General features: G+C 48.9%; 1 protein-coding gene across 2 annotated transcripts; it reads right to left on the bottom strand.

The window, feature by feature from the left end:
- Positions 1-2065: 2065 nt before the first annotated feature.
- rbl2 (retinoblastoma-like 2 (p130)) lies at positions 2066-22059 on the bottom strand (the record flags this gene model as incomplete). Of its 2 annotated transcripts, XM_079223945.1 has the most annotated exons (22): positions 2066-2620; positions 3667-3861; positions 5295-5512; positions 5635-5806; positions 7994-8065; positions 8212-8388; positions 8937-9136; positions 9211-9426; positions 10059-10143; positions 12841-13005; positions 13105-13242; positions 13432-13535; positions 13604-13701; positions 13788-13951; positions 14034-14205; positions 15182-15246; positions 15874-16031; positions 16275-16403; positions 16547-16611; positions 16694-16894; positions 20075-20205; positions 21922-22059. In XM_079223945.1, the coding sequence occupies 22 exons, from the start codon at positions 22057-22059 to the stop codon at positions 2456-2458; spliced, it is 3228 nt and encodes a 1075-aa protein (XP_079080071.1). In that variant the 3' UTR covers positions 2066-2455. The 2 variants fall into 2 exon arrangements, with proteins under 2 accessions (XP_079080071.1, XP_079080070.1); XM_079223944.1 differs by lacking the exons at positions 16547-16611; positions 16694-16894; positions 20075-20205; positions 21922-22059 and having other exon boundaries at positions 5295-5509; positions 16275-16399.
- Between the last annotated feature and the right edge of the window lie 498 nt (positions 22060-22557).

The raw sequence follows: 22557 nt of genomic DNA, 5'->3' as shown, positions 1-22557 counted from the left end.
TCCCGTTCCCTTCAGAGTCCTAGTCCCGTTCCCCTTCAGAGTCCTAGTCCCGTTCCCCTTCTGAGTCCTGGTCCCGTTCCCCTTCTGAGTCCTAGTCCCGTTCCCCTTCAGAGTGCTAGTCCCGTTCCCCTTCAGAGTCCTAGTCCCGTTCCCCTTCAGAGTCCTAGTCCCGTTCCCCTTCAGAGTCCTAGTCCCGTTCCCCTTCTGAGTCCTAGTCCCGTTCCCCTTCTGAGTCCTAGTCCCGTTCCCCTTCTGAGTCCTAGTCCCGTTCCCCTTCAGAGTCCTAGTCCCGTTCCCCTTCTGAGTCCTAGTCCCGTTCCCCTTCAGAGTGCTGGTCCCGTTCCCCTTCAGAGTGCTGGTCCCGTTCCCCTTCTGAGTCCTGGTCCCGTTCCCCTTCAGAGTGCTGGTCCCGTTCCCTTCAGAGTCCTGGTCCCGTTCCCCTTCTGAGTCCTAGTCCCGTTCCCCTTCAGAGTGCTGGTCCCGTTCCCCTTCAGAGTCCTAGTCCCGTTCCCCTTCAGAGTGCTGGTCCCGTTCCCCTTCAGAGTGCTAGTCCCGTTCCCTTCAGAGTCCTGGTCCCGTTCCCCTTCTGAGTCCTAGTCCCGTTCCCCTTCAGAGTGCTAGTCCCGTTCCCCTTCAGAGTCCTAGTCCCGTTCCCCTTCAGAGTCCTAGTCCCGTTCCCTTCAGAGTCCTAGTCCCGTTCCCTTCAGAGTCCTGGTCCCGTTCCCCTTCTGAGTCCTAGTCCCGTTCCCCTTCAGAGTGCTAGTCCCGTTCCCCTTCAGAGTCCTAGTCCCGTTCCCCTTCAGAGTCTCGGTCCCGTTCCCCTTCAGAGTCCTAGTCCCGTTCCCCTTCAGAGTGCTGGTCCCGTTCCCCTTCAGAGTGCTAGTCCCGTTCCCCTTCAGAGTGCTAGTCCCGTTCCCCTTCAGAGTCCTAGTCCCGTTCCCCTTCAGAGTCTCGGTCCCGTTCCCCTTCAGAGTCCTAGTCCCGTTCCCCTTCAGAGTCTCGGTCCCGTTCCCCTTCTGAGTCCTGGTCCCGTTCCCCTTCAGAGTGCTAGTCCCGTTCCCCTTCAGAGTCCTAGTCCCGTTCCCCTTCAGACTGCTGGTCCCGTTCCCCTTCAGAGTGCTAGTCCCGTTCCCCTTCAGAGTCCTAGTCCCATTCCCCTTCAGAGTCCTGGTCCCGTTCCCCTTCAGAGTCCTAGTCCCGTTCCCCTTCAGAGTCTCGGTCCCGTTCCCCTTCAGAGTCCTAGTCCCGTTCCCCTTCAGAGTCCTGGTCCCGTCCCCCTTCAGAGTCTCGGTCCCGTTCCCCTTCAGAGTCCTGGTCCCGTTCCCCTTCAGAGTGCTGGTCCCGTTCCCCTTCTGAGTCCTGGTCCCGTTCCCCTTCAGAGTCCTGGTCCCGTCCCCTTCAGAGTCCTGGTCCCGTTCCCCTTCAGAGTCCTAGTCCCGTTCCCCTTCTGAGTCCTGGTCCCGTTCCCCTTCTGAGTCCTGGTCCCGTTCCCCTTCAGAGTCCTGGTCCCGTCCCCTTCAGAGTCCCGGTCCCGTCCCCTTCAGAGTCCCGGTCCACGTGTTAGCATCTCATGACATGTGTTAGCATCTCATGACATGTGTTAGCGTCTCATGACCACGTTAGCGTTTCATGACGTGTTAGCATCTCATGACATGTGCTAGCTTCTTATGACATGTGTTAGCATCTCATCACCATGCGCTAGCTTCTCATGACCACATGTTAGCGTTTCATGACCTTGTGTTAGCGTTTCATGACCACGTGTTAGCATCTCATGACATGTGTTAGCATCTCATGACATGTGTTAGCGTCTCATGTGTATATATATGTATATATATATATATATATATATATATATGTACATATATATATATATATATATATATATATATATATATATATATATATATATATATATATATATATACATATATATATATATATATATATATATATATATATATATAAACCACTGAACCTGAACAGGAAGTCATGGAGTTCATATTCATGTTAGGACCCACACAATAAATCAGGACAATAAATCAATAAATACTCTTTATTCAGCGGTTTTAAACTTGACAGCGTAATCAACAGCTCCCTCTAGTGGCGACACAACGTCATCACAGACTCTCACAATCTGACAACCAGCAGGATCACAAAGTAAAGGCACTGATGACATCAGCTGCTTCAAAGAGCTCTTCTGTACACATATTTACATGAAGCCATGGAGATAAACACTCATTATTCATGGTGAGAAGGAGGAAGCAGGAAGTGAGGAGCACCTTCTGGAACACGCCCATCTCATTATGGATCATGAATATTCATTATGGGATGTTTCTGGTTTAAACTCTAAAAGCATCAAAACAAACAGGAACCCTCCTGTCTATGTGTGTGTGTGTGTCTGTGTCTCAGTGTGTGTGTGTGTGTGTGTGTGTGTGTGTGTGTGTGTGTGTGTGTCTCAGTGGGAGCAGCTGCGGTCCCTGGCTACGTCCTGCAGGCGGCGCTGCAGGGCAGACTGCTCCCCCTGACAGACCCTCTTGGGGGACGTCTGGTCCTCCAGAGCTCGGGTCCTCTTCCTGCCGGTCTCTCCGGTCCGGATCATGCTGTTGATCTCCTGCAGCCGCTGGAGGTCAGAGGTCACAGAGGTCAACGTCATGTTGATATGCATCTAAACCCTGATGTTCATACATGGACCGGCCCCCAAGTGCAGTAACCTCCTCAGTGAACACCTGGTGTTTACCTGTCTGGTCCCAACCATAACCCTGCTTCCCTCTGGGCCGTCTCACCTCCTCACACCTCTGCTCCATCCATTCTGCTCTGTGACCTACACCTGCTAACCCCTTCACCTGCTAACCCCTACACCTGCTAACCCCTTCACCTGCTAACCCCTACACCTGCTAAACCCTACACCTGCTAACCCCTTCACCTGCTAACCCCTTCACCTGCTAACCCCTACACCTGCTAACCCCTACACCTGCTAACCCCTTCACCTGCTAAACCCTACACCTGCTAACCCCTACACCTGCTAACCCCTTCACCTGCTAAACCCTACACCTGCTAACCCCTTCACCTGCTAACCCCTACACCTGCTAACCCCTACACCTGCTAACCCCTTCACCTGCTAACCCCTTCACCTGCTAACCCCTTCACCTGCTAACCCCTACACCTGCTAACCCCTACACCTGCTAACCCCTTCACCTGCTAACCCCTTCACCTGCTAACCCCTACACCTGCTAACCCCTTCACCTGCTAACCCCTTCACCTGCTAAACCCTACACCTGCTAAACCCTACACCTGCTAACCCCTTCACCTGCTAACCCCTTCACCTGCTAACCCCTACACCTGCTAACCCCTTCACCTGCTAACCCCTACACCTGCTAAACCCTACACCTGCTAACCCCTTCACCTGCTAACCCCTTCACCTGCTAACCCCTTCACATGTTAACCCCTTCACCTGCTAACCCCTTCACCTGTTAACCCCTTCACCTGTTAACTCCTGCTCCCTCTCCTCCACTGTCTCTTGTCTCTGGTCTCCAGTGTAAAGCGTCTTTGAGTATCTAGTAAAGCGCTTTATAAGTTTGAATTATTATAATTATAATGTAGTACACCGTGTGTGTGTGTGTGTGTGTGTGTGTGTGTGTGTGTGTGTGGGGGGGGGGGGGGGCTCACGTTGCCGGGGCTGCTACAGATGGAGTAGGAGATCTTGTCTCCGGGGGTCGATGCCGGGGGGGCGGGGCTTGTCTTGTGGGGGGCGGGGCTTGTCTTGTGAGGAGAGATGTAGATGGAGTGTTTACTGGAGAGAAGCATCCGCCGGGGGGAGCCTGTCCTCAGGGAGGGGAACGGACACTGAGGGGGGGCTTCCAGCTGCAGACACACACACACACACACACACACACACACACACACACACACACACACACACACACACACACACACACACACACGTGTCAATAAATGAGCTATAACATTAAAGTGATAAACATGATATAGATTACAGGTGCTGGATATATATATATATATATTGAATATATGATATAACTATATATCGAACATATTGTATAAATACAGATGTATTATATATATTTATACAACATGTATTATATATATTTATACAACATGTATTATATATATTCATACAACATGTATTATATATATATATAATTATACAACATGTATTATATATATTTATACAACATGTATTATATATATTATTATACAACATGTATTATATATATTCATACAACATGTATTATATATATATAATTATACAACATGTATTATATATATTTATACAACATGTATTATATATATTATTATACAACATGTATTATATATATTTATACAACATGTATTATATATATTATTATACAACATGTATTATATATATTCATACAACATGTATTATATATATTATTATACAGCATGTATTATATATATATTATTATACAACATGTATTATATATATTTATACAACATGTATTATATATATTTATACAACATGCATTATATATATTTATACAACATGCATTATATATATTTATACAACATGTATTATATATATTTATACAGCATGTATTATATATATATTATTATACAACATGTATTATATATATATTATTATACAACATGTATTATATATATTTATACAACATGTATTATATATATTTATACAACATGCATTATATATATTTATACAACATGTATTATATATATTTATACAACATGTATTATATATATTTATACAACATGTATTATATATATTTATACAACATGTATTATGTATATTATTATACAGCATGTATTATATATATATTATTATACAACATGTATTATATATATATTTATACAACATGCATTATATATATTTATACAACATGTATTATATATATTTATACAACATGTATTATATATATATTATTATACAACATGTATTATATATATATTATTATACAACATGTATTATATATATTTATACAACATGTATTATATATATTTATACAACATGCATTATATATATTTATACAACATGTATTATATATATTTATACAACATGTATTATATATATTTATACAACATGTATTATATATATTTATACAACATGTATTATATATATTAATACAACATGTATTATGTATATTATTATACAGCATGTATTATATATATATTATTATACAACATGTATTATATATATATTATTATACAACATGTATTATATATATATTTATACAACATGCATTATATATATTTATACAACATGTATTATATATATTTATACAACATGTATTATATATTATTACCCCGGCAGACGGAGAGCCGACTGAGTGTCTCAGAGCGAATGGTCTCATCTGCTTGATGTAGACCTGGTTGTAGAAGTGGATCAGGTCTCCTCGCTGCTCGTCCCCGTCTCCCACCCAGGAGTGGGGGGTCTGGGAGGAGGGGGGGGTCTGGGAGGAGGGGGGGGTCTGGGAGGAGGAGGAGGTCTTGGTGGAGGAGGAGGTGCTGCTGCCTCCAGCTGCTGGGAGAGACCAGTGAAGCGTTAACACAGGAGGACTTTGCGTGTGTTCTAGTGTTAAAAAAGAGAAACATTACAAGTATGTATCTGTATGTTGACTCCAGCATGAAGGACTACTGTTGTACCTGGACCTGGATCTGGACCTGGATCTGGACCTGGATCTGGACCTGGATCTGGATCTGGATCTGGACCTGGACCTGGACCCTGGCTGGTGTCACCAGGTGAGATGAGTTTGTTTCTGTCGCTGCTGCCTGAGGGACGTCTCGTCCTCCCTGAGATCAACACACTCCTGTACACCTGGATCGCATAGATACACACGCTCACACACACATTCACACACACACACACACACACACACACACACACACACACACAGGAGTGTTCACTTCCTGTGCTCCATGTTCACTTCCTGTGCTCCATGTTCACTTCCTGTACTTCCTGTTCACTTCCTGTACTTCACTTCCTGTGCTCCATGTTCACTTCCTGTGCTTCATGTTCACTTCCTGTACTTCCTGTTCACTTCCTGTACTTCCTGTTCACTTCCTGTACTTCATGTTCACTTCCTGTGCTCCATGTTCACTTCCTGTACTTCATGTTCACTTCCTGTGCTCCATGTTCACTTCCTGTTCACTTCATGTGCTCCATGTTCACTTCCTGTACCTTATGTTCACTTCCTGTGCTCCATGTTCACTTTCTGTACTTCATGTTCACTTCCTGTACTTTATGTTCACTTCCTGTGCTCCATGTTCACTTCCTGTGCTCCATGTTCACTTCCTGTACTTCACTTCCTGTGCTCCATGTTCACTTCCTGTGCTTCATGTTCACTTCCTGTGCTTCACGTCCTGTGCTCCATGTTCACTTCCTGTGCTTCACTTCCTGTGCTCCATGTTCACTTCCTGTGCTCCATGTTCACTTCCTGTGCTTCATGTTCACTTCCTGTGCTTCATGTTCACTTCCTGTGCTTCACTTCCTGTGCTCCATGTTCACTTCCTGTGCTTCACTTCCTGTGCTCCATGTTCACTTCCTGTGCTCCATGTTCACTTCCTGTGCTCCATGTTCACTTCCTGTGCTTCATGTTCACTTCCTGTGCTTCACGTCCTGTGCTCCATGTTCACTTCCTGTGCTTCACTTCCTGTGCTTCATGCTCACTTCCTGTGCTTCACTTCCTGTGCTCCATGTTCGCTTCCTGTGCTCCATGTTCACTTCCTGTGCTTCATTTCCTGTGCTTCATGCTCACTTCCTGTGCTTCACTTCCTGTGCTTCATGTTCACTTCCTGTGCTCCAAGTTCACTTCCTGTGCTCCATGTCCACTTCCTGTGCTTCACTTCCTGTGCTCCATGTTCACTTCCTGTGCTCCATGTTCACTTCCTGTACTTCCTCTTCACTTCATGTACTTCCTGTTCACTTCCTGTACTTCATGTTCACTTCCTGTGCTCCATGTTCACTTCCTGTACTTCATGTTCACTTCCTGTGCTCCATGTTCACTTCTTGTACTTCATGTTCACTTTCTGGTCACTTCCTGTTCACTTCCTGTACTTCATGTTCACTTCCTGTACTTTATGTTTACTTCCTGTGCTCCATGTTCACTTCATGTGCTCCATGTTCACTTCCGGTACTTCATGTTCACTTCCTGTGCTCCATGTTCACTTCCTGTACTTCATGTTCACTTCCTGTGCTCCATGTTCACTTCCTGTGCTCCATGTTCACTTTCTGTACTTCATGTTCACTTCCTGTACTTTATGTTCACTTCCTGTGCTCCATGTTCACTTCCTGTGCTCCATGTTCACTTCCTGTACTTCATGTTCACTTCCTGTGCTCCATGTTCACTTCCTGTGCTCCATGTTCACTTCCTGTGCTTCATGTTCACTTCCTGTGCTTCACGTCCTGTGCTCCATGTCCACTTCCTGTGCTTCACTTCCTGTGCTTCATGTTCACTTCCTGTGCTCCATGTTCACTTCCTGTGCTCCATGTTCACTTCCTGTGCTTCACTTCCTGTGCTTCATGCTCACTTCCTGTGCTTCACTTCCTGTGCTTCATGTTCACTTCCTGTGCTCCATGTTCACTTCCTGTGCTCCATGTCCACTTCCTGTGCTTCACTTCCTGTGCTCCATGTTCACTTCCTGTGCTCCATGTTCACTTCCTGTGCTTCACTTCCTGTGCTTCATGCTCACTTCCTGTGCTTCACTTCCTGTGGTTCATGTTCACTTCCTGTGCTCCATGTTCACTTCCTGTGCTTCACTTCCTGTGCTTCATGTCCACTTCCTGTGCTTCATGTCCACTTCCTGTGCTTCACTTCCTGTGCTTCATGTCCACTTCCTGTGCAACACTTCCTGTGCTTCATGTCCACTTCCTGTGCTTCATGTCCACTTCCTGTGCTTCACTTCCTGTGCTTCATGTCCACTTCCTGTGCTTCACTTCCTGTGCTTCATGTCCACTTCCTGTGCTTCACTTCCTGTGCTTCATGTCCACTTCCTGTGCTCTTACGTTGCTGCTGGCCTGAGGCTGTGTTCTGTAAGACTTCATGATGTTCTGGAAGGATTTGTCTTCTTTGGTCACCTGAAAACATACAAGAGACTGAGATGTACTTCAACAGAGAGAACACACAGTACACAGTACTCACAGTACACAGTACTCACAGTACTCACAGTACACAGTACTCACAGTACTCACAGTACACAGTACACAGTCCACAGTCCACACACCTTGGCCATGACGTACACAGCACACATGAGCAGCTGGTCCAGGTGCCGGTCCTTCATCAGCTCGCTGCAGTGAACCAGAGAATGTTCAAAGCAGGTCCAGATGTTCCTCCTGAGGTCTGAGGAGATATCCAGTCTGGAGCAGAGGTCTCTGAGCCGCACGCTGGCCAGGTGGTACACCTGAGGGCCAAGACACCTGTTCAGCACCTGGACCTGGACCTGGACCAGGACCAGGAGCAGCTGGTGGTGGTCCTGGTCCTGGTCCAGGTCCAGGTCCAGGTCCATGACCAGGTCCAGGTTTAGGACCAGGATGAGACTAGTGGTTCTCATCCTGGACCAGGTCCAGGACCAGGACCAGGACCAGGTCCAGGACCAGGTCCAGGTTTAGGACCAGGATGAGACTAGTGGTTCTCATCCTGGACCAGGTCCAGGACCAGGACCAGGACCAGGTCCAGGACCAGGTCCAGGTCCAGGACCAGGTCCAGGTTTAGGACCAGGATGAGACTAGTGGTTCTCATCCTGGACCAGGTCCAGGACCAGGACCAGGTCCAGGTCCAGGTCCAGGACCAGGATGAGACTAGTGGTTCTCATCCTGGACCAGGTCCAGGTCCAGGTCCAGGACCAGGTACAGGATGAGACTAGTGGTTCTCATCCTGGACCAGGTCCAGGTCCAGGTCCAGGACCAGGTCCAGGTCCAGGACCAGGATGAGACTAGTGGTTCTTCGTACCTTCCTGAAGAACAGCGACAGCGATCCTTTCCTCAGCGGTGCGCCGGCGGCCGGTTGAGCCGGTTTGGTGACGGGTGATTGGACGGCGACGGCGCCGGTCAGAGTCTGGGCGGACAGCGGCTGCAGCGCAGCGCCGCCCGGCCCGGTCACGCTCACCTGGACGGGGAAGAAGGTGATGCCTCCGCTCTCATTGGCTATGCCTGCAGGTCAGAGGTCAGATGTCAGTAACCCGTCGCCATCGCTCTTCTCTCGGCGCGAGGGGTCGGCGCCTCACCCTGCACCGGGATGGTGACTGTCTGCCCGTTGTTGGCGGTGACGGTGGCGGTCGCCATGGAGACCACCGTCTGCCTGGCCGGGATGGTCTTGGTCACCGCGGTGCCGGCGGCCCGATGCTCTGCGTCCGCCGGGTCGACAAACAGACGCCGGCGAAACGGGCCGGTGGGAGGAGAGCTGTACCGGTCCAACAGCGTAGTGGGGGACGGGGTCACACCTGAGGGGGGGGGCACAGAGACGCTTCATTTGATACAATAAGACACAGAGACGCTTCGTTTGATACAATAAGACACACAGACGCTTCGTTTGATACAATAATAAACAGAGACGCTTCGTTTGATACAATAAGACACAGAGACGCTTCGTTTGATACAATAATACACAGAGACGCTTCGTTTGATACAATAAGACACACAGACGCTTCGTTTGATACAATAAGACACACAGACGCTTCGTTTGATACAATAATAAACAGAGACGCTTCGTTTGATACAATAAGACACAGAGACGCTTCGTTTGATACAATAAGACACACAGACGCTTCGTTTGATACAATAATACACAGAGACGCTTCGTTTGATACAATAAGACACAGAGACGCTTCGTTTGATACAATAATACACAGAGACGCTTCGTTTGATACAATAAGACACACAGACGCTTCGTTTGATACAATAATACACAGAGACGCTTCGTTTGATACAATAAGACACAGAGACGCTTCGTTTGATACAATAATACACAGAGACGCTTCGTTTGATACAATAAGACACACAGACGCTTCGTTTGATACAATAAGACACACAGACGCTTCGTTTGATACAATAAGACACAGAGGACGTCACACACCTCTGAGTTCTGGTCCCTGGTTGATGGGAGTCTGAGGAACTCTGCTGCTCTCATCACTTTGTTCCAGATACTGAGGAGGCATCACCTGAACCACATCCAGAACCAGACCACATCCAGACCACATCCAGACCACATCCAGAACCAGACCACATCCACATCCAGAACCAGACCACATCCAGACCACATCCAGAACCAGACCACATCCAGAACCAGACCACATCCACATCCAGAACCAGACCACATCCAGACCACATCCAGAACCAGACCACATCCACATCCAGAACCAGACCACATCAAGACCACATCCAGAACCAGACCACATCCAGAACCAGACCACATCCACATCCAGAACCAGACCACATCCAGATCACATCCAGAACCAGACCACATCCAGAACCAGACCACATCCACAATCAGACCACATCCACAACCAGACCACATCCACAATCAGACCACATCCACAACCAGACCACATCCACAACCAGACCACATCCACATCCAGAACCAGACCACATCAAGACCACATCCAGATCACATCCAGAACCAGACCACATCCACAACCAGACCACAACCAGACCACATCCACAACCAGACCACAACCAGAACACATCCACAACCAGACCACAACCAGACCACAACCAGACCACATCCACAACCAGACCACATCCACAACCAGACCACATCCACAACCAGACCACATCCACAACCAGACCACATCCACATCCAGAACCAGACCACATCCAGAACCAGACCACATCCACAATCAGACCACATCCACAACCAGACCACATCCACAACCAGACCACATCCAGAACCAGACCACATCCACATCCAGAACCAGACCACATCAAGACCACATCCAGATCACATCCACAACCAGACCACATCCACAACCAGACCACAACCAGACCACATCCACAACCAGACCACAACCAGAACACATCCACAACCAGACCACAACCAGACCACAACCAGACCACATCCACAACCAGAACACATCCACAACCAGACCACAACCAGACCACATCCACAACCAGACCACATCCACAACCAGACCACATCCACAACCAGACCACAACCAGACCACATCCACATCCAGAACCAGACCACATCCAGAACCAGACCACATCCACAACCAGACCACAACCACAACCAGACCACAACCAGACCACATCCACAACCAGACCACATCCACAACCAGACCACATCCAGACCACATCCACATCCAGACCACATCCACAACCAGACCACAACCAGACCACATCCACATCCAGAACCAGACCACATCCAGAACCAGACCACATCCACAACCAGACCACAACCACAACCAGACCACAACCAGACCACATCCACAACCAGACCACATCCACAACCAGACCACATCCAGACCACATCCACATCCAGACCACATCCACAACCAGACCACAACCAGACCACAACCACAATCAGACCACATCCACAACCAGACCACAACCACAACCAGACCACAACCAGACCACATCCACAACCAGACCACATCCACAACCAGACCACAACCAGACCACATCCACAATCAGACCACATCCACAACCAGACCACATCCACAACCAGACCACAACCACAACCAGACCACAACCAGACCACATCCACAACCAGAACACATCCACAACCAGACCACAACCAGACCACATCCACAACCAGACCACATCCACAACCAGACCACATCCACAACCAGACCACATCCACAACCAGACCACATCCACATCCACAACCAGACCACAACCAGACCACATCCACATCCACAACCAGACCACATCCACATCCAGACCACATCCACATCCACATCCACAACCAGACCACAACCAGACCACATCCACAACCAGACCACATCCACATCCACATCCACAACCAGACCACAACCAGACCACATCCACAACCAGACCACATCCACATCCAGACCACATCCACAACCAGACCACAACCACAACCAGACCACATCCACAACCAGACCACATCCACAACCAGACCACATCCACATCCACATCCACAACCAGACCACATCCACAACCAGACCACAACCAGAACCACATCCACAACCAGACCACATCCACAACCAGACCACATCCACATCCAGACCACATCCACAACCAGACCACAACCACAACCAGACCACATCCACAACCAGACCACATCCACAACCAGACCACATCCACATCCACATCCACATCCACAACCAGACCACATCCACATCCACAACCAGACCACATCCACAACCAGACCACATCCACATCCACAACCAGACCACAACCAGAACCACATCCACAACCAGACCACATCCACAACCAGACCACATCCACAACCAGACCACATCCACATCCACATCCACAACCAGACCACATCCACAACCAGAACCACATCCACAACCAGAACCACATCCACAACCAGACCACATCCACAACCAGAACCACATCCACAACCAGACCACATCCACAACCAGACCACATCCACAACCAGACCACATCCACAACCAGACCACATCCACATCCACATCCAGAACCACATCCACAACCAGACCACATCCAGAACCACATCCACAACCAGACCACATCCAGAACCAGACCACATCAAGACCACATCCAGATCACATCCAGAACCAGACCACATCAAGACCACATCCAGATCACATCCAGAACCAGACCACATCCACATCCAGACCACACAGTTACAAACAGGCCTGAGTGAAGCGTCATGAACAGATAGGCTTGTATTCAGAGTCAGGGTGAGCAGAGTGGTGGTTGTGGACCTGCTGGCAGGCCGGGACGAGGCCTCTGGCCCCGCGGAGGCTCTCCCACAGCGGGGACTCGCTGGTCCAGGCCAGGCTCTCCAAGACCTGCTCCTCCACCTGGTTCAGGTGCTGCACCGCCTCCCTGGACAGACCCTGCTCCGACCGCACCAGCACCTCGATCACCTGCACACCAACAAGCGCTTACTACATACACACACACACACACACACACACACACACACACACACACACACACACACACACACACACACACACACACACCTTGTAGAAGTGATACGCCGGGAGCTGGAAGATGGAGATCAGGTTGGGGAAGTCTCCTGGAGGTCTGTAGGAGAAGACGACGATCTCCAGACAGCAGACCAGCAGAGAGCGATGGAGGACGTCCTGCTCCAGGATACACTGACACACACACACACACACACACACACACACACACACACACACACACACACACAGTAAACTGAGACGTGTAGAGCCTTACAGAGGTGAACCTGACTTGTAGAAGGAGTGTCCTCGTCAGAACACGGACCTCAGCCTCTAAACTCTCCGCCCGTCCCCCCAGTGAAATGTACTAAAGTCCGTCCTCACAGACAGGTCTGCGTCTCCCAGGATCCTCTTCTCCCTCTCGATGATGGCCTCCAGGATCCTGTAGTACAGCGCCTCCGCCAGGCTGAAGTGCTTCACCGCCATGTCTAGGAGGAGGAGGAGTTAGTGCAGCAGGTGTGTGGGGGAGTCGTGGGCGGGGCCTGCGGTGCCCTACCTCTCCCCATGGCCCCGCCCTCGTAGTGTTGGCACAGGAGCTCCGACATGTCCTTCAGGCGCTGGCTGATGACATCACGGGGGTCTCTGGCACAGGCCCTGCAGGGACAGCAGGTTAAGGCAGCTCTGGTTCCAGGAGTGAGACGCTGTGTGAAGCGTGAACACTCTTCTGGTGGAGGTTCTACCTGAGCGTCTCCTGCAGCTTGGCGCTCGGGCCCTGCTTGCTCCCCGACAGCAGAGTGTGGAGTCGGCCGACGCTCTTCATGGCGGACGACACGGGAGACGGCCGGCGGTTCTCCTGGACGCACTTCCTGCCGCTCAGAGGGGCGCCGTCCTTCAGGGCCGAGGCCTGCAGGAGACACCGCTGTAAGGCCACAGTGAGGAGGAAGCTAAGGAAGCTCACGTGGGCTCAGGCGCAGAGGGAGGCTCACCGCCAGGCGGCTGGGGAGCCTGCAGGTGGCGCTGTCCGGGTTCTCCACCCGCTCACACAGGCTGGGGCCGGGGGTCCCGATGGCCTCGCTCGCCCCCTCACCCGTGAAGATCCTCTCATCCAGACTACCGGAGGCCAGGATGTGCTCCTCATACACCCGAGTGAGAGACAGGCTGGAGGGGGGAGGAGGGGAGGGTTAGGGAGGGGAGGGGAGGGGAGTGGAGGGGAGAGGAGAGAGGAAAGGAAAGGAGAGAGGTGAGGAGAGGAGAGGAGAGAGGAAAGGAGAGAGGAAAGGAGAGAGGAGAGGAAAGGAGAGTGGAGAGGAGAGGAGGGGAGGGGAGAGGAGAGGAGAGAGGAGAGGAGAGGAGGGGAGAGGAGGGGAGAGGAGAGGAAAGGAGAGAGGAGAGGAGGGGAGAGAGGAGAGGAAAGGAGAGAGGAGAGGAGAGGAGGGGAGAGGAGAGAGAAGAGGAGGGGAGAGGAGGGGAGTGGAGGGGAGAGGAGAGAGGAAAGGAAAGGAGAGAGGTGAGGAGAGGAGAGGAGAGAGGAAAGGAGAGAGGAAAGGAGAGAGGAGAGGAGAGGAGAGGAGAGAGGAAAGGAGAGAGGAGAGGAAAGGAGAGTGGAGAGGAGAGGAGGGGAGGGGAGAGGAGAGGAGAGAGGAGAGGAGAGGAGGGGAGAGGAGGGGAGAGGAGAGGAGAAAGGAAAGGAAAGGAGAGAGGAGAGGAGGGGAGAGAGGAGAGGAAAGGAGAGAGGAGAGGAGAGGAGGGGAGGGGAGAGGAGAGAGAAGAGGAGGGGAGGGGAGAGGAGAGGAGAGAGGAGAGGAAAGGAGAGTGGAGAGGAGAGGAGAGGAGGGGAGAGGAGGGGAGAGGAGGGGGGAGGAGGGTAGAGGAGGGGAGGAAAGGAGAGAGGAGAGGAGAGGAGAGAGGAGAGGAAAGGAGAGAGGAGAGGAGAGGAGGGGAGGGGAGGGGAGGGGAGAGGAGGAGAGGAGGTTAGAGGAGGAGAGGAAAGGAGAGAGGAGAGGAGAGGAGGGGAGGGGAGAGAGGAGGGGAGAGGAGAGGAGGGAAGTTTGGCTTAAACATGATTTGAGACATGAACATGAACACATGAACATGAACACATGAACTCATGAACTCTTTCTGATCAATAACTCACAAACTGTCTCCAAAGTTCAGAGGATCCAGAAAGCCGGTCAGACTGTCTTCCTTTCCTCTGACGATCTGGAGAGAAAGACAGGCAGGTCAGCATGTCTCACCCTCATGTCTCACCCTCGTGTCTCACCCTCATGTCTCACCCTCATGTCTCACCCTCATGTCTCACCCTCGTGTCTCACCCTCATGTCTCACCCTCATGTCTCACCCTCATGTCTCATCCTCATGTCTCACCCTCATGTCTCACCCTCATGTCTCACCCTCATGTCTCATCCTCATGTCTCACCCTCATGTCTCACCCTCATGTCTCACCCTCATGTCTCATCCTCATGTCTCACCCTCGTGTCTCACCCTCATGTCTCACCCTCATGTCTCATCCTCATGTCTCACCCTCATGTCTCACCCTCATGTCTCACCCTCATGTCTCATCCTCATGTCTCACCCTCATGTCTCACCCTCATGTCTCACCCTCATGTCTCATCCTCATGTCTCACCCTCGTGTCTCACCCTCATGTCTCACCCTCATGTCTCATCCTCATGTCTCATCCTCATGTCTCACCCTCATGTCTCACCCTCATGTCTCATCCTCATGTCTCACCCTCATGTCTCACCCTCATGTCTCACCCTCATGTCTCATCCTCATGTCTCACCCTCATGTCTCACCCTCGTGTCTCACCCTCATGCAGCGTGTCTCACCCTCTTGTGGAAGAGCTTCTTGATGAAGGGCTTCCAGAAGTGCTCCCTGACGCCCTTGGCCTCCAGCACCAGTCCTCCATGCAGCTCACACAGCGGCTCTATGAAGCAGAGCGGCCCTGAGGGACGGAAGTCCTTGGTGCTGAAGTCCTCTGGGAGACCTGAGGACATCACAGACCAGGACCAGGTTTCTCTTGTTAGCATCACTGCAGAACACTGATCACACAGTCCAGTATGTCAAAGACAGGAAGCTGCATTAGGCACTCAGTGAACAGCGCTGTCCCTTTAAGAGACTTCCACCCGGCTTCCTGAGTGGAAGCAGCTTCCTCTCAGCACCATCCAGCCCTGTGAGGAAGGAGGTGGAGCCGAGGAGACACAGCCCATAAGCATGGTGAGAGAGGCACCTCTGAAGTCTGGGTTGAGCAGGTCTCTCCTGGCGTTGCACAGCAGAGCGTTGGTGAAGACCAGGTCCAGGGCGCACAGCAGCAGGTGGTACGAGTTCACCAGGTCGTCGCTGATCATGGGGAAGTTCCCTGAAGAAGACAGGAGGACAGCTGAAGCAAGGCCTTGTGCTCTGAAGCGTTCACCTCTGACCCCTCGGGAGAAAAGGGCTTTGTCTGCTGGTTTATGCTGGACAAGTTTCCCAGTAGTGCACTGGTGCCTGTGGACTGGTTACCTTTAGCGTGGACGAACAGAACCCAGCAGAAGTTGAAGACCTCGGTCACAGAGCAGGGATGGCGTCTGGAGACAGAAGAGGACACGTCATCAGCGTATAGACCACACCGTGACACAAAGCAGGCTGTTCAGAGAGGTCAAAGGTCACCTCTGTTTGCGGCTGCGGTGAACTCGGGCCGGCTCCTCCGACGGCGCCTTGAAGATGGCTTTGAAGATGGGGACGTACTTCTTAAAGATGACCGCCGACACGGTGAAGTTTCTCTCCAGCTTGTTGGTGCTCTGACGGAAGTCCTGGGGCAGGTCGGCCATGTCCTGCCACTTCTTCATCTTATTGAAGAACTCTATCAGGCTGTCAGGACACAACCAACGTATTAAAGAGCTCTATCAGGACACAACCAACGTTTTAAAGAGCTCTATCAGGACACAACCAACGTATTAAAGAGCTCTATCAGGACACAACCAACGTATTAAAGAGCTCTATCAGGCTGTCAGGACACAACTAACGTATTAAAGAGCTCTATCAGGACACAACCAACGTATTAAAGAGCTCTATCAGGACACAACCAACGTATTAAAGAGCTCTATCAGGCTGTCAGGACACAACTAACGTATTAAAGAGCTCTATCAGGACACAACCAACGTATTAAAGAGCTCTATCAGGACACAACCAACGTATTAAAGAGCTCGATCAGGCTGTCAGGACACAACCAACGTATTAAAGAGCTCTATCAGGACACAACTAATGTATTAAAGAGCTCTATCAGGACACAACTAACGTATTAAAGAGCTCTATCAGGACACAACTAATGTATTAAAGAGCTCTATCAGGACACAACTAATGTATTAAAGAGCTCTATCAGGACACAACCAACGTATTAAAGAGCTCTATCAGGACACAACTAACGTATTAAAGAGCTCTATCAGGACACAACCAACGTATTAAAGAGCTCTATCAGGACACAACCAACGTATTAAAGAGCTCTATCAGGACACAACCAACGTATTAAAGAGCTCTATCAGGCTGTCAGGACACAACCAACGTATTAAAGAGCTCTATCAGGACACAACTAATGTATTAAAGAGCTCTATCAGGACACAACCAACGTATTAAAGAGCTCTATCAGGACACAACTAACGTATTAAAGAGCTCTATCAGGACACAACTAACGTATTAAAGAGCTCTATCAGGACACAACTAACGTATTAAAGAGCTCCATCAGGACACAACTAATGTATTAAAGAGCTCTATCAGGACACAACTAACGTATTAAAGAGCTCTATCAGGCTGTCAGGACACAACCAACGTATTAAAGAGCTCTATCAGGACACAACCAACGTATTAAAGAGCTCTATCAGGACACAACTAATGTATTAAAGAGCTCTATCAGGACACAACCAACGTATTAAAGAGCTCTATCAGGACACAACTAATGTATTAAAGAGCTCTATCAGGACACAACCAACGTATTAAAGAGCTCTATCAGAACACAACTAACATATTAAAGAGCTCTATCAGGACACAACTAACGTATTAAAGAGCTCTATCAGGACACAACTAATGTATTAAAGAGCTCTATCAGGACACAACCAACGTATTAAAGAGCTCTATCAGGACACAACTAACGTATTAAAGAGCTCTATCAGGACACAACTAACGTATTAAAGAGCTCTATCAGGACACAACTAACGTATTAAAGAGCTCTATCAGGACACAACTAATGTATTAAAGAGCTCTATCAGGACACAACTAACGTATTAAAGAGCTCTATCAGGCTGTCAGGACACAACCAACGTATTAAAGAGCTCTATCAGGACACAACCAACGTATTAAAGAGCTCTATCAGGACACAACTAATGTATTAAAGAGCTCTATCAGGACACAACCAACGTATTAAAGAGCTCTATCAGGACACAACCAACGTATTAAAGAGCTCTATCAGAACACAACTAACATATTAAAGAGCTCTATCAGGACACAACTAATGTATTAAAGAGCTCTATCAGGACACAACTAATGTATTAAAGAGCTCTATCAGGCTGTCAGGACACAACCAACGTACTAAAGAGCTCTATCAGGACACAACCAACGTATTAAAGAGCTCTATCAGGACACAACTAATGTATTAAAGAGCTCTATCAGGACACAACTAATGTATTAAAGAGCTCCATCAGGACACAACCAACGTATTAAAGAGCTCTATCAGGACACAACCAACGTATTAAAGAGCTCTATTAGAACACAACTAACGTATTAAAGAGCTCTATCAGGACACAACTAACGTATTAAAGAGCTCTATCAGGACACAACTAATGTATTAAAGAGCTCTATCAGGACACAACTAACGTATTAAAGAGCTCTATCAGGCTGTCAGGACACAACCAACGTATTAAAGAGCTCTATCAGGACACAACCAACGTATTAAAGAGCTCTATCAGGACACAACTAATGTATTAAAGAGCTCTATCAGGACACAACTAATGTATTAAAGAGCTCTATCAGAACACAACTAACGTATTAAAGAGCTCTATCAGGACACAACTAACGTATTAAAGAGCTCTATCAGGACACAACTAATGTATTAAAGAGCTCTATCAGGACACAACCAACGTATTAAAGAGCTCTATCAGGACACAACCAACGTATTAAAGAGCTCTATCAGAACACAACTAACGTATTAAAGAGCTCTATCAGGACACAACCAACGTATTAAAGAGCTCTATCAGGACACAACCAACGTATTAAAGAGCTCTATCAGAACACAACTAATGTATTAAAGAGCTCTATCAGGACACAACCAACGTATTAAAGAGCTCTATCAGAACACAACTAATGTATTAAAGAGCTCTATCAGGACACAACCAACGTATTAAAGAGCTCTATCAGAACACAACTAATGTATTAAAGAGCTCTATCAGGACACAACTAATGTATTAAAGAGCTCTATCAGGACACAACCAATGTATTAAAGAGCTCTATCAGGACACAACCAACGTATTAAAGAGCTCTATCAGGACACAACCAACGTATTAAAGAGCTCTATCAGGACACAACTAATGTATTAAAGAGCTCTATCAGGACACAACTAATGTATTAAAGAGCTCTATCAGGGCACAACTAACGTATTAAAGAGCTCTATCAGGGCACAACTAACGTATTAAAGAGCTCTATCAGGGCACACAACTAACGTAGTAACTGTTTTATTTTACTACTATCTCAGAGGTACATATTATTATTTAACATTTCTCTTTTAGTTGTTTTCACAGATTTCGATTATTAATCAACATGATGTATTATGAAAGATTAAACTACCAGCAGTATATAAAGTCTTCAATAATCAATAATAATACAACACATACTTTTCCGCATCATGACTACTTCTACTTTTGGCACTGTAGGAATGTTGACGATAATAACTTGTACTTGTATTTCTACAATGGGGTACTAGTACTTGTACTGAAGTAGAAGATCACAGTACTTCACGCATCAGGCAGTCCTGCAGGTGAGAGCACAGGTGCATTGTGGGCCTACCTCATCTCCGAGCAGCGCAGGATTCTGGTCAGGGAGACGTAGTTCCCCTCGGCGGTGCCTTTCCCCACCGTCGGCACCGAGGACCTGCAGGCCACGTACAGGGAGCAGGCCAGCCAATGGAGGTCGCTGCCCTGGGGGGAGGGGCTACTGTCAATCATTATCATCATCACAGGTGACGGGGGGAGGGGCTACTGTCAATCATCACATGTGACTGGGGGGCGGGCCTACTGTCAATCATCACATGTGACTGGGGGGAGGGCCTACTGTCAATCATCACATGTGACTGGGGGAGGGCCTACTGTCAATCATCATCATCATCATCACAGGTGACAGGGGGAGGGGCTACTGTCAATCATCATCATCATCACAGGTGACGGGGCAGGGGCTACTGTCAATCATCATCATCACAGGTGAATGGGGGGGAGGGGCTACTGTCAATCATCATCATCACGGTGACTGGGGGAGGGGCTACTATCAATCATCACATGTGACTGGGGGAGGGGCTACTGTCAATCACCATATGTGACTGGGGGAGGGGCTACTATCAATCATCACATGTGACTGGGGGGAGGGCCTACTGTCAATCATCACATGTGACTGGGGGGTGGGCCTACTGTCAATCATCACATGTGACTGGGGGGAGGGCCTACTGTCAATCATCACATGTGACTGGGGGAGGGCCTACTGTCAATCATCACATGTGACTGGGGGAGGGGCTACTGTCAATCATCACATGTGACTGGGGGAGGGCCTACTGTCAATCATCACATGTGACTGGGGGAGGGCCTACTGTCAATCATCACATGTGACCGAGGGAGGGGCTACTGTCAATCATCACATGTGACTGGGGGAGGGCCTACTGTCAATCATCACATGTGACTCGGGGAGGGGCTACTGTCAATCATCACATGTGACTGGGGGGCTACTGTCAATCATCACATGTGACTGGGGAAGGGGCTACTGTCAATCATCACATGTGACTGGGGGGCTACTGTCAATCATCACATGTGACTGGGGGAGGGGCTACTGTCAATCATCACATGTGACTGGGGGAGGGGCTACTGTCAATCATCACATGTGACTGGGGGAGGGGCTACTGTCAATCATCACATGTGACTGGGGGAGGGGCTACTGTCAATCATCACATGTGACTGGGGGGCTACTGTCAATCATCACATGTGACTGGGGGAGGGGCTACTGTCAATCATCACATGTGACTGGGGGGCTACTGTCAATCATCACATGTGACTGGGGGAGGGGCTACTGTCAATCATCACATGTGACTGGGGGAGGGGCTACTGTCAATCATCACATGTGACTGGGGGAGGGGCTACTGTCAATCATCACATCGGAGCATCGGTTAGGGTGACTAATACTTTCATACATTACTTCAAATGAATACAGTACTTGTACTTGAAACAGTAGTATGTTACAGTCTGATAGGAGTCCTGTTAGTTTAATAAAATATCTAAATACCACTGAATACTTTAATAGAAGCATGACAGGTGTGTGTTTAAGTACATGGTTATGTACATATACTGTATTTTAACACGAACACAGCTCCCTTATTAGTGTTTAAATACAGTTGAATACTAATTATCTCATAAGGTAATTAGAACACATGAACACTTAGGTACCTGAAGTATTCTCTGTAAGTATTAGATAGCACACACACACACACACACACACACACACACACACACACACACACAGACCAGCAGACAGACAGACAGACAGACAGACACACACACACACACACACACAGACCAGCAGACACACACACACACACACACACACACACACACACACACACACACACACACACACACACACACACACACACACACCTCCAGCGTAAAGGTCCTGCTCAGGGTGTCGTAGCTCTTCCACGCCTCGCCGCTCGCCTCGTCGTCCATGTTTAAAGCTCGACACAGATCCTCGAACCCGGTTCGGGCTTTCTGCAGAACCTCGTCCTCGTCGCTCATTTTTCTTTTGTTCGAACCAATAAAACGGTTGTCGGTCGGGACGAGACGGGTCGACACCGACAGCGGACGCGGCCGGCGGTCGCGGGTCCTCTGCGCAGCAGCGTTATTACCACGTCGTAGCGAGCGCGGTGGCCATTTAAAGCTCTGTGACTGACAGCTGCGGCGCGCGCGGCCGCTGCGGACGTACGTGCCGCCGCGAGCCCCGGAGCTGACGTCATTCTGTGCGTATCTGCGCGTGGAGAATAGCGGCCCTCGCCCCAGCCCACTAAACGTGCGTCCCGGTGCGTGAATGGGTGGGTCGCTCAAGAACTACTACTTCCGGTTGTTTTTGTTTTCAGTTGTTTCCTAACGGTCCTCACGGAAGTCCGTCTGAAAAACATTCAAAACGGTTTTTATTTTTTTACTTACGATGATTAAAATGTCGTTATTACAGCTTTATAAACATATTGAGTTCTTCGGCTCTTCTAATAAAACTGATTTCCATTGAAAAACACGAAG

This window comes from Taurulus bubalis (assembly GCF_910589615.1).
Source record: "Taurulus bubalis genome assembly, chromosome: 9".
Lineage (NCBI taxonomy): Eukaryota > Metazoa > Chordata > Actinopteri > Perciformes > Cottidae > Taurulus > Taurulus bubalis.
Note: the sequence above shows the minus strand (reverse complement) of the source record. Positions and strands in the feature narration are given on the sequence as shown.